This window comes from Rhinolophus ferrumequinum, chromosome 6, assembly GCF_004115265.2.
Source record: "Rhinolophus ferrumequinum isolate MPI-CBG mRhiFer1 chromosome 6, mRhiFer1_v1.p, whole genome shotgun sequence".
Lineage (NCBI taxonomy): Eukaryota > Metazoa > Chordata > Mammalia > Chiroptera > Rhinolophidae > Rhinolophus > Rhinolophus ferrumequinum.
This window is the reverse complement of record NC_046289.1, coordinates 21,357,268-21,369,676: the sequence shown is the minus strand read 5'-3', so window position 1 is coordinate 21,369,676 and position 12,409 is coordinate 21,357,268. Positions and strand designations below refer to the sequence as shown.

At 49.1% G+C, this 12,409-nt stretch overlaps 1 protein-coding gene across 7 annotated transcripts in view; it reads left to right on the top strand.

Annotated features, from left to right (window-relative positions):
- Positions 1-12,409, top strand: part of ADCK1 (aarF domain containing kinase 1) — a 110,738-nt gene that overhangs the window by 84,357 nt on the left and 13,972 nt on the right. For all 7 annotated transcript variants that reach the window (XM_033108633.1, XM_033108628.1, XM_033108630.1 and 4 more), the window contains one exon: positions 1,301-1,417. In XM_033108633.1, the coding sequence (XP_032964524.1) occupies positions 1,301-1,417 (117 nt within the window). The remainder of the gene's footprint in view (positions 1-1,300; positions 1,418-12,409) is intronic.

Genomic DNA, 12,409 nt, shown 5'->3' with positions numbered 1-12,409 from the left:
TGTAAGTGGTAATAAGCCCATCATGTTGCTGGGGAGACGTGGCATTATGGCCTCTGGTAATTCCTCCCTCTGGCTGTAATGAGACTGACGGGTGTCACTCACTCACATGGCAACCCAGCAGCCCTTGGTGCAGTCCCATCTCTTGCCTGTTCCTGGGGAAATTTGTTCTCTTTTTGGCTATTGGGTGTTCTCAGAGTCAGATGGGATTGGAGAGCATATCAGTTAGGAATACATTTGTCAGCAAGTAACTGCCAACCCAATTTAGACAGAATGTCTTAAACAAAAAGGATTTATTTTCCTCACATAGCAAGAAGGCTGGCAGCAGTTGCCGGCTGATATTGTCTTAGTGGTTTCACAGTATCGCAGATGGCATCTCTGATTTTCTTCCACTTTTCCTCATGGTTGTAAGGTAGCTGCTGCAGCTCCAACTATCACATTCACTTTCAAGGTAGGAAGAGAAGGGTAAGAAGACTTGTATCATCTATAAATATCCCTTTTTATCAAGAAAGAAAAAAACCTTTCCAGATCCCCCAGTGAACTTCCACTTATGTCTCATAAGCCACTTGTGTCACATGGCCATACTTATTACACGGCAAGGCAGGGAAAGTATTTAGTTTGTCCTGTCTATGGGAAAGAGGAGGATTGAAAATTGATGTTGGGTTAGGGTTCAGCATTGACTGCCCCTGGGGGCTTGTAGGAAATGGGCATGAGGAAACTCATGACTTCCTGACTAAAAAAATGTATCATCCAGTAAACACACATTCATTCATTCATTCATTCATTCATTCATTCATTCATTCATTCATTCATTCATCCATCCATCCACCCATCCATCCATCCATACATACATTTGTACAATACAACCGTTGCTCAGGTGTAGAAACCGAGGCAGAAGGTTGAAATGCATGTGAGGAGCCTGAAATGGGCCTGGTGCGCGAGGGAAATTACTTTTAATGCAAATTCTGGCCCAGGTATGAGAGGTTCTACACATTTTGCCCCCTAAGTCCCAGTTTTAGTTTTGGCTTTCAATTGTGTCTGAAGGCACTGAGGAGAGCGGGGAAGCCGTTCTCTGGTCCCCAAGCAGGAGGGTTTTCTAGAGGAGGGGCCGGAGGCCTAGCTGGAAGAGGCAGAGCAGCCTGCCTTTCCCTCTCGGCCTGCCCCCCACTTTCCCACCTGTCCCTGTAAGGTCCCACTCAGGCCTTCTCTCCTTTCCCGGAAGGAGCGTCTGCTGGCATCTGGCTCACTGTGCCTTTTATGGTTCTCTTGCCAGGCTTTTCTGATCTGCCCTTTCCTATTGCAGGTTCCCCAGATCTTCTGGGAGCTGTCCACCAAGCGGGTCCTTCTGATGGAGTTTGTGGACGGCGGGCAGGTCAATGACAGAGACTACATGGAAAGGAACAAGATCGACGTCAACGAGGTGAGGTTGAGAGCTCACAGCCACGGTGCCGGGGACACGGGCCTGCCCAGCAAGGGCAGCTGTGCCCAGGTGAGGGCTCACTGCCTTCAGACGGGGCCTGTTGTCTGAACAAGGATAAAATCCCGGAGCACGAGGTCATCTTGTACAACCCTTTGCCCTGTCTCCTAACGCTGAGGTTGGCACCATGCCGTAGGGTGTAGGCACATGCTTGTAGCCCTTCCTTGCAGCTCCTGCCCAGATAAGTGGTGACCATCCGTCTTTTTGTACCATCCAAGCTCCACAGGGCTGAGCGACCCAGAGAACCATGGTACGAAATCCATGTCACTTAATCCTTCTGCCTCTTGGAGCCTGAACACAACCCCGCCCTTTTCCTGCCCTCCCCTCTCCCTGCCACTCCCCAGAGATCAAGGTGTCAGGGAAAAAGGGGACAGCAGTAGACAGCTGTTTCCACTTTATAGAAACAGGACAGAAGAGGCTTCTGTCTCCCACCTCCCACCCCCATTGGCCTCAGGGAAATTTGGCCACTGGGGTGGGACCTGTACCCCTTTTTCTTCTTCTTTGTTGGCATAGGGCCCCACAGCTAGGGGTGGAGTTGTACTTTTTCCACAGCGTTCATAGTTTTTACAGTCCCTGTTGTGTCCTAGGTGTGGGAGTTCAGAGGAGAACCAGACACGATTTCCTTCCTTAAGGAGCTCACAGCCTCACTTTGGAGTAGATGTACAACTATGGGCCTTTCTGGAAGAGTTCAGCTTGGCCGGGAAAGGATAAGAGCACTGCTGTTCTAATAACCTCCGCTTTACAGATGGGGAGAAAAGCTCAGAGAGAGAGCACGTGTCTTTCCCAGTGTCATTTGGACATAGCACAGTGTGGGGCATCTGACTCTGATTCCCTCACTGGGGGCCTCTGGGGTGGCCTGGAGAAGTGTCTGGGCAGAGTTGCCTGCAGACGTGGGAGGACACTGGTTTGCCCGTCTCTTCCCCTGCTGGTTGGGATGGGGGTGTGTCCCCCATCTAGCCAGGATCCCTTTGCCCATCAGGACCCTTGAATATGAAGCCTTTGGCTCTAGTGGAAGAAGGGGAGAAGGGAATGGAGAGGAGGGAAAGGAGGGGAGGTCACCTCTGGATTTTCCTGAACAGCCTTAAAGGGAAGCCGGATCTCTCTGCCTGCTGATCAGGAAAGACCCCGGAGGCTTCGCACTCCCCTGCCACCTGCCAGGGTACTGGCATTTAGTTTCTGCCACTGCAGTGGGATTTTCATTCTGACAGCACCCCCAAATCCATTAATCTCTTTGGCTCCAGTGAGCCCAGGGCTGTAATGGCGTTTAATCAGAGGCGGCTTTGATTTCAGAGACAAGTGCAAACAAAGCTGTGTTCTGGTGTAGCTGCTCGCGGGTGGCTGAGCGAGGTGCCGGGAAAAGGGACAGCTGGGCTGAAGGTGGCCTGCAGGAGCTGGGGCAGGGCGGTGCCCTCTGCGGGCTCATCTGTTTCTGCCCCCACGCCTCGTTAATAGCCTTGCAGATAAGGCCAGTGCTCTGTGCAGAGCAGACCCTCTGTTAAAATCCTGGGAATTTGTGGGCAGGTAATAAGCCAGCCGCATGCCCTGGGTTGGCTCCTGTGACGCAGGGCTGGGTTAGAGTGTTGGTTTTCTGTTTTCTGTGGACATGCATAGTTGGGCAAGCTGATATCAGAGTTATTTGGGAAAAACAATAACAATAATTATCATAAGCAAGTAATATGTGCCACGAATGTGACACATACAACCTCCACTCCTTGCCAAGGATGTATGATTAATCCCATTGACAGATGAGTGAGCTAAAGCTCAGAGAGGTTAAACAACTTGTCCAGCATCACATGGCTAGCAGAGGCAGAGCCAGGATTTGAACCCAGGTCCGCGTGACTTCCAAGTCCTTATTCCTCTGCCTTCTCCATCTCCCTCCCAGGGCTTTGGCTTGGGCTGCAGTGGCACCTGGAGCCACCTGGTCGACGGCCACATCAGTAAGTGCTCGAGCAAGGAGTGGGAGTGCTGACTGAGAAGCTTTGCCCAGCCCCACCCCCGCCCCCCACACTATCTAAGTGCACCCCTTCTTTCTCTAGCTTTCCTCAAGGGTCCTTGTATCCATTTCACACAAACCTTTTCCGTTTGATAGAGGTAGAAGGACTAGCTGAGTTGTGCAGCGAGCAGGGCTCAGCACGGTGTCTGGCATGTGGGTAGCACTCCAAGTCGGTTGCTCGTTGATTTTATTGTTGTTTTCATTATTATCATCTTGAGCCCTGTCCTTTCCTCCTTTATCTCCTTTTACCATGAACGTTTACCAGCTGCCTGACTCCCTGTGCCAGGCCCTTTCTGCATGGTAACCTTAGAGGGGGGTTTTACTGTCTCCATCTTCCAGATGAAGAATCAGGGAGGGAAGGTAGCTTACGTAAGGTTCCAGATCTTAATGGTACACCTTGGTGAGTTTTCACATGGGTATACCATGGAATCACCAGCCAGGTAAAGATACGTATCATTTCTAACCCCCTGGAAGGCTCCCTCGTGTCCCGTCAATGCCCTCACCCTGACCAAAGACCAGAGCTATGGCTCTTCTGACTTCGGTCACCGATAACTTTCGTTTATTACTGAACTTCATGTAAATGGAGTCATACAGTATATAGTCTTTTGGGTCTGGCGTCTTTGTCATCAGTCAGCTGTGGGTCTTTTGTGGAAGTTCTGTTTTCTCTTATCTGTCTCTGGGTCTATCCTTAGAATAATACCACGCTGTTTTAATTCTTTAGGAATCCCTAAGGAACCAATCACTTAATCCCATGCCCCTGGCTGTGAGGTTTTGCATGACGCAGGAAACTCTTGATATTCTGAGCTGATGGCATTAAATACCGCCACAGAAACCTCACGCTGGACAGGGGACCATGGGCCATGTGCTCTGCTGTGTTGTCGCTGACCGTTGGTGATGCTGGGAGTAGACTAGCAATAGGCCCTACTAGGCTGCAGAAATCAATGTCTCTTACCAACCAGTATCAAAGCCACAGGCCTCCTGGAAGACTGGTGGTGCTGGTGGTGCTGGTGGTGCTGGTGGTGGTGTGTGTATGTGGTTGCGTGTGTGCACACGCCCAGTATGAAAGACTCCACATTCCTGAACGTTTCTAACAGGCTTCTGAGGTTCTGAAGTCTCCCTAGGACTGTGGGACTCGGAGCCTGTCCCTGGAGTGACTCTCCCTCCTAAGAACAGCCTGGCTGTGTGTGTTCCTTGGGGAGGGAAGTACAAGGGACAGATAGGAGTGACAGGGGCAAAGAGCTCACCGCAAATCCTGGGGGGAAGTGGCATCTTGGCTACTACAAGCTGGTGACTCAGCTGGAAGGTGGGGCTCGACAGACAGGGAGTGGCGGTAGAAGGAATCACTCTTGAGGTGGGTAGCGATAGCTCCAGACCCCTCGGACCCCTTTTTGAGTCATCCCCACTCTACTTTGTAGAGACCTCTTTACCCTACAGCATCCCAGCCCAGCTGGTCCTCGTGTGTGAGGGATGTAAGACCAGTTCCCAATAGACAGCAGCCAGTTCCCGATAGACTCTGGCAAGGAAACACCAGGTTAAGAGGCAAGACCCTGAGTTCCAGCTCCATCGCTGCCAGTGGCTCACTGTGTGACCTTGGACAAATTACTCCCCCTCTCTGGGCCTCAGTTTTCTTATCGAAGGTTTTGGATTAACTAGACTCTAAGGGTACATCCTGCTTGGATATTTTAGAGAGCAATAATTCTCAGCTTGCTGGGAGCTAGGACTTGAGTTATCTATTTCAAAATCACCAGGGAGCTTGTTTAACAATGCAGATTCCTGGGCCCCACCCCAAATTTACTAATCGGAATCTGGGTAGGAAAGGTTGAAGGGGGTTGCAAGAATCTGCATTTTTCACAAGCTCTCCAGGTGTTTCACATACTCACTGACATTCAGGAAACACCTGCCGCGGGCCAGAGGGTCTGAGCAGGGCACCTCTGCTGTTGTCCACCTGTGGGCAGGAGGCAGCCCTGCCCAGCTGTCCTCACCCGCCAGGGAGCGCAGGGCCGTGGGGAGCCAGCAGCCTGCGGCAGCTCTCGTTTGTTTGTGTTTCTGAGCCCAGAAGCGGATGTTACGGAGGCCCTGACCCGATGATCATATTTGCCAGTCACTTTAAGAGCTGGTGACAGTGACTGTCATTGATTTCATTAAAAGTAAAGGTCGTGTGGGAGCATGCGTCCTTAGGCTGGATGGAGCCTAAGAACCACAGGATGACTATTGATTGCAAGACCTTTATCGAAGGTTAATTGGATTTCAGTGAGTGTATATTTAAGACCCCGCCTAGACGAAGGCCCAATTGAATTTGCGTGAAATTAGCAGAGAGAAAGGTGACAAAGTCTCGAATTTGGGGTTGGCAGAGATGGGGACTGGAGGCCTGGTGGGCAGGCATCTGCAGGGTGTGAAGAATGGTGTTGGGTCCAGGCATGGGCTTTTGCAAAGATGCCAGCCTGTCTGCCCCAGTGCCCTGGGTGACAGCCGGGGGGAGAGGGCTGGGGTCGCCCGGTCGTCATTGTTTGGACTTTATTCAGTCCTCTGTCCTAGGATGGCCCTTCTGGTGTGTGGTATGGCCTCCAGAGCCTGACAACTTTTTGTCTCCTCAGAGAGTAAATCTCGTCAGGGTCGGGAAGGGAGCTAGGGGGTTAGCTCTTTTTTCGAAAGTCTTTCCACGAATCCTCCTTTTCCAGGCCCCCGACTCCTGTTTTCACAGGTGTGGGGAGGGGGGCGCTCTGGGCTCAGATAAAGCAAACAGAAAGTTCCCATCGCTGGCTTAGGGCCCCCTGTCATCTAGCCTGCTAAGTCATTTCTCAGTAGCTTTCTGTCCCCCACACCCCGAATTTTGCCAAACTCCTGTCTGCAGTTGAGGGCCCTTCTAGTCTCTTTGTTATGGTGGGGTCTTTGCCTTTGTTTCGTTTAGTCTTTTTAGTGGGGTTGGTGAGGGAGTGGAGCCGGTACATGGGTTTAATTTGCCACGTCCAGCCCGAAGCTGTTTTTCTTTCCAGTCATTTTAAAAGCCATTCCATGTCACTGTAGGAGCCGTGAAAGGGCTTCCAGTGTATTTTTCAGCAAACGTTTATCGAATACCTACTGTGTACAGGCGACACATATAATGCAATAGTAGAGGTGTGGACAGGGTGTAGGAGAAGTGGGGCTGGGTAAGGCTTCACCCATGCGGGGTGCTGTGGTGGGAGCGGCAGAGGGTTTCCCGGGGGCACCTGGCGTTGTCTGGTCTGCCGTTTACTGGCCAGGTGCCCTTGGAGAAGTTACTTAAACTCTGAATCTGAGTCCCTCATCTATACAGTTGGAGTGATAACTATACTTACTGCACAGGGTCGTTGTGCAGATTTTGCACGTTGTGAAGTTCTGTAAAAAAAATAAATAATAAAGTCGTTTATAATTCATGAGGTTATTATTCACAGGGGCATGTCTTCCTGCATAGAATCTTTGAGAATCTTCTTTGCTCTCCTCTTGTCCACCTGCCTCTGTTGGTGAGTGATGGTCATCGACTGAGCATATGGGGACTGACTCCCCTCTCCCATCGCCGTAGATTTCCCCTCACCCCCCACCCCCACGCCACCAAAGACTGCATAAGACGTTTACTTTTTGCTTAGCACCATCACTCAGCCCTGATTGGGCCTATCTGGCTCTGTGGTGGAAGGTGCTCAGAAGAGCAGGGAAGAGAAGCTGAAGAGGCATGCAGACCCCACTTCCTGAAATCACCAGGGAGAGAATAGCTTCCGTCATCCAGCCCTCCATGCCGAAAGCTCGAGAGGCTCGGGGGTGTCAGAGGGGCCAGGTGCACAAGATGGGTTCCTGGAGATTCATTTCCCTAACAGCAGGGATGGCAGGAGCGGGGACCAGTGTTGCTCAGGACGTGGCCTTCCTGGATTGGGGGCTGGTTCTGCTTCTTACCAGCTGGGACTCCTTGGTGGAGCTAGTCTCTCTGTGGACGCCCCATCATCCTGTTGGAAAGTGGGGTACAACAGTGACCCAAAGGACTGTTTGATGTTTGAAACATGAAGCCGTTGGCAGGGTGCCCACAGTACAGGCTCAACAATTCCAGCCCTCGGCCCCCTCTGTGGCGCTAGCAGGACATATCTACCAGAAGAAGGGGAGACATGTAGGGAAGAAGCGCTTTCCCCATTTTTCATGTTGACCCAAGTAAGGTGGAAGATGTGGAAATCTGTCTTTGGAGTGTGTTGCCCGAGGTAGGAAATGTCGGATGTCAACATCTGTCCCTCCCTTCTCGTGGCTTCCAATAGTCATGGCTCTGAGGAGCCAGGCCCAGTCCTCTGGTAGCCATGGTCCTTTGCGTCTGTCTGGCCAGGGGACCTGATGAGCCCTTAGTGGCCTCGTGGACCCTCGGTGCCCTGGTGCTCAGGTGGTGTCCTGGTTCAATCCTAACCTGAAGAGGCTTTCACCCACTCCTACGGTGGAAACTCCCAAGTGGGAGTGACCCTTCCAGTTTCCCACAACGGACTCTGTGCCTCGCTCTCCTTTCTTCCTCATTACCTCTCCCAACACCATGTGTCGTTGAAGAGGTGCCAGTGCCTTCACGTTCAGGGACTTCATCTCAGCGTTCGCCCGTCCAAGACCGACCCCTTCCGTGGATAGAGTGGCCTCATGCTGGCAGCAGCAAGGAGTCCGAGGTTCATGTATCCCAGGGTTGGGTTCTGGGGATAGCGGTGGGTGGCGGAGAGGAGAATGCTCCAGGTCGTGGTCTGGTCTGGGCTTTCAGGCCATTGTTCTGCCTCAAGAAGTCTGGGCAGAAACTGGGGGAAGGGCAAAGAGGGTTTGAATTAGTTACCTCCTTCTACTTAATATCGGGCTACTTATGCGAACCAGCCTCCTGTCTCTGTCAGAGATCTTGGCCTTGCTTCCATGACACTCCCCAAGAACATAAATAGACTTTCCCTTGGGGGTGGGAATAAATTAACCTATGCAATTATAGAATAATTAAAATACTTTCAGGCAATTCAAATTTTAAGAAAAATCCAAAAATAACTGATTTAAATACTATTTACTAAATTAATTCTTTACTCTTTTTATAGATTCCTGGCTCCCCCCCGCCCCCACACACACTGTTAGAGAATAAAGGCATTGCGTAATTACTGAAATCCCTCATGTGAGTGGCACATTCTTTTTACACGGAACAATGAAAAGAATCGTCACTGACTTTTTTTTCGAAAAATTGCTGTACGATGGCTTTAGTTAACAGTGTGTTTTTCGTTAGACGAGCAGCCCTGGCTGTCCCACTGAGACTCTTTTCTCCAAATGGAATGCCTTCTCGGATGCCATGGGGAACCTGCGGAGGTTTTTGGAGCAGCCCCTGCCTCCAGGCAGGAACCTCCCTGTGAGTGGAGAGGGAGGATGGCCTGGCCATTGAGAGCTTGTTCCCTGGAGCCGCACCACCTGGTTTCACTAACTGCTGGCCAGGTGACTAAGCTCCTCACCCTTGTCGTGTCTCCTTCACCTGTCCACTGCAGAGGGTGGCTTCGAGTCCCTGTAAAGTGCCTGGAACTGTGCCTGGGGCAGAGTATTAGCTGTTACCATTGTAAAAAGGTGGCACATCCTGTCTTTATGCAGGTGCCACCATTAACAGGGCAAGGGGCAGCCTTAGGGGAATTGAGTACACATTTTTCCAAAGAAGACATACTAATAATGGCCGAGAGGTACATGAAAAGGTACTCAACATCACTAATCAAGGAGATGAAAATAAAAACCACAATGAGAGATCACCACGTACATGTTAGAATGGCTATCATCAGAAAGACAGGAGAGAAGTGTTGGTGAGGATGTGGAGAAAATGGAACCCTCGTGTACTATGGTGGGATTGTACATTGGTGCAGCCATTCTGAAAAACAAGATGGAAGTTCCTCAAAAATTAAAAATACGACTACCATATGATCCAGCAGTCTCACTTCTGGTTATATATATCCAGAGGAAACAAAATCAGTATCTCAAAGAGATGTCTGCGCCCCCACGTTCACTGCAGAATTATTCTCAATTGTTTGTTCTTAATCACGAGATATAGCTAAAGTATTGTGGAAGGGGGTGGGAGGGGAGTTGTGTGCCTAGGGATGGCCTTAGGTTTCTCCTGCGACCCTTAATGTCTCAGAGGGCTGGTGGTGTTTTTTCTGGGCAATTGGGTCCCCAGAGACTATTTAGTGCTACTTTGATAGATATAAAGAAAAATCACCCCAAATTTAGAAATAAGGCCAGGAGTGTACAGTGTGGTTTTTAAGTCATTCTTCAGCATTGTTCAACCAGCCCACCCGAGGATTGTGTAATATCTAGGGGAATGTGCCTTTGTTAGACTTTGCTATTGACAATTAATTAAGGGCTCAGCCTGCAGCCATTCGTAACCTGTAGCTCATATCCAGTAGAGATGCAAATAATTTCTGCTTAGTAGAAAAGATAACCCCAAAGTTTATGATTTCCTTATTGCCCTGTAAGACAATTACCAGTTTTGTATCTAATCCAGGAATCTTACGCTCTTACTCTGTTTAAATGCCTATAAACAGTCAATCCCTCAAAATTCTCTTTGAACCAGCTCCACATTCATATTTGCTCATCTATGGGTGAATTAAATAATCTTTGACACATGTTCATTCTGTATTTTTGTAGGAGGGTTGTGTTTTTCATTCTTTGGATAGTACCCTTTCATGGTGATACTAGGTATAATTCCCCCCTAAGTTTAAAATAGTAAGCTGCTCCCTTACAAACAAATAAACAAACATGTTAGTGTGTCTTGGAGCACTACCGTGTTTCCCCGAAAATAAGACCTAGCCGGACCATCAGCTCTAATGCGTCTTTTGGAGCAAAAATTAATGTAAGACCCAGTATTATATTATATTATATTATATTATATTATATTATATTATATTATATTATATTATATTATATTAATTTATTAAGGCCGGGTCTTATATTAATTTTTGCTCCAAAAGACACATTAGAGCTGATTGTCTGGCTAGGTCTTATTTTCAGGGAAACACGGTAGTACATAAAACGCTTTCCCATATGTGATCATATTTTGACCTTGAATCTCAGGGTTGCTCTATGAGGAAGTAGAGCAGGTGGGGTTCCCCCCTTAACAGCTAAGGGAACTTAGACCTAGATGGAGAAGGGAGGTGACTTGTCCCCCAGGTCACCCATACCCTAACTGGCAGTACCAAGATGGCTCCAGAGTGAAGTTGAGTCCGTAGGCTGGTTCTGTCTCATGTCTCTGTTTTGCAACCTGCCTATCGGGGTGAAATCTGGTTAAAATGAACATTAGGAACAGCCCCTGAATGGAAAGACACCCTGTCAGGGGCAGCTGGATAAGATGTTGAAATGGGGAGGGCTGCCCACTCTGGTGGCTTTGCTCACGTGTATATGAGCGGCAGTTGGCAGCACCTCCTTCTCTTCCTCTGGCAGCAGCAGCAGCCCTCTCTCGTGGGAAAGGGCTCCCCAGTCCTGAGTCCCCAGATCCCTAGAGGCCATCTTTCAATGTAGTAATAGGGGGCCCAGAGCGATTAGCAGTATTTCAGAAAGCTTAAGGGAAATCATACATCTCCCCATGACAGGTCTGCCCAGACTAAATGAAATGTCATTTCTCTGCTTTTGGCTGGAATTCCGTCAGCTCAGTCTGGCTGCACTGCTTATCTTGGGCTGATCAGGAGCCTTGATTGGACCTATATGCGTCCTTGACAAATAAAAATGAATTATTACTTAATAAATGCAATTGGTTTGGCAAACACAGCCTTTCAGGCTATGACTCCATGAAGCTCCAAGAGCCTAACAAGAGGAGCTCTCGGGCACAGAGGTGGGGACTTGTGGGTCTCGCAGCACCAGCTCTGGATGGGGCCCCTCTCTGAGAAAACAGAAGTGGTGGCTCTGGGACACCTGACATCTCAGCCTGAGTCTGAGAACTTGACACGGGGCAAAAGTCCTGCTCCGAATGCCAATAGGTGCTTCATACTGGGCATTTGTTTGATCCGAGGGGAGCGTCAGGCGCTGGAGAGCTTGTGTGGGAGCAGGACCGTGTGACATAGGATAAATGTCAAGACTTTAACACAACTTCTTTAACCCTGGTTTCTTCATCTCTTAAAAAAAGTACAGTGAAACCTAGTCTGCCACCCTCCCTGGAGTGTTACAAGCAATCAGAAACAGCAGGAACAACGGTGACGGGTCACAATTCTCATTTACCCCTCTGGTAGCCCTTGAGAGCGGCGCTGTTATTATTTCTGTGTAACTGAAGCTGAGCATATAAGCAACTTGTTTAAAGTCACAAAGTTCAATTGAGAAGTATAGAAGTTGGGGGCCAGTACAGAACAGTGGTTACTAGAAGGCTATGGTCACAGCTGGTTTGAATCCTTTCTAGCCATGTATCTCTGGGAAAGTTAAACCTTGGTGAGGCTCAGGACCTCATCTGCAAAACAGGATCATAATTTTACCTACTTTTAGGGCTGGTAATAAGGATGGCAGCTCTTGTTACTAAAGGAGAGTTATTCTTGATGGTTTATTTTGGGGCCAATTATAATTGATTGGGATTCAGAGAAGATTAATGGGGTTAGTATGAACATCAGAGACAGGAACCACGGCATCCCAAGAAAACATGGAGATGAGGGTTTCACTTATGTTGAAGGCAGAGTCCTACACTCACATGTTTGGCCTGCTACAGGCAAGTGGGTGCATAATAAAGCCAGTCTACGGTACGTACCGCATTCCTCAATAAAGCTGTTTAACAAAATAGAACCAGTCCCTGCCATTTTTGGAGTTTATGATCGTGGGCTAGATGGTCGTTCAGCAAATAATAATACAAATAGTGTGCTAATGCCATGAAAGAAAAGTACAGCATTCTGAGAGAAAGTAGGGCAGGAGAAGCTCATCTAGTCTGGGAGGGCAGGGAAGACTTCCCCAGGAAGGTGAGGTTGAGCTGGGAGAGGAAGGAAGAGAGGAATGAGCCA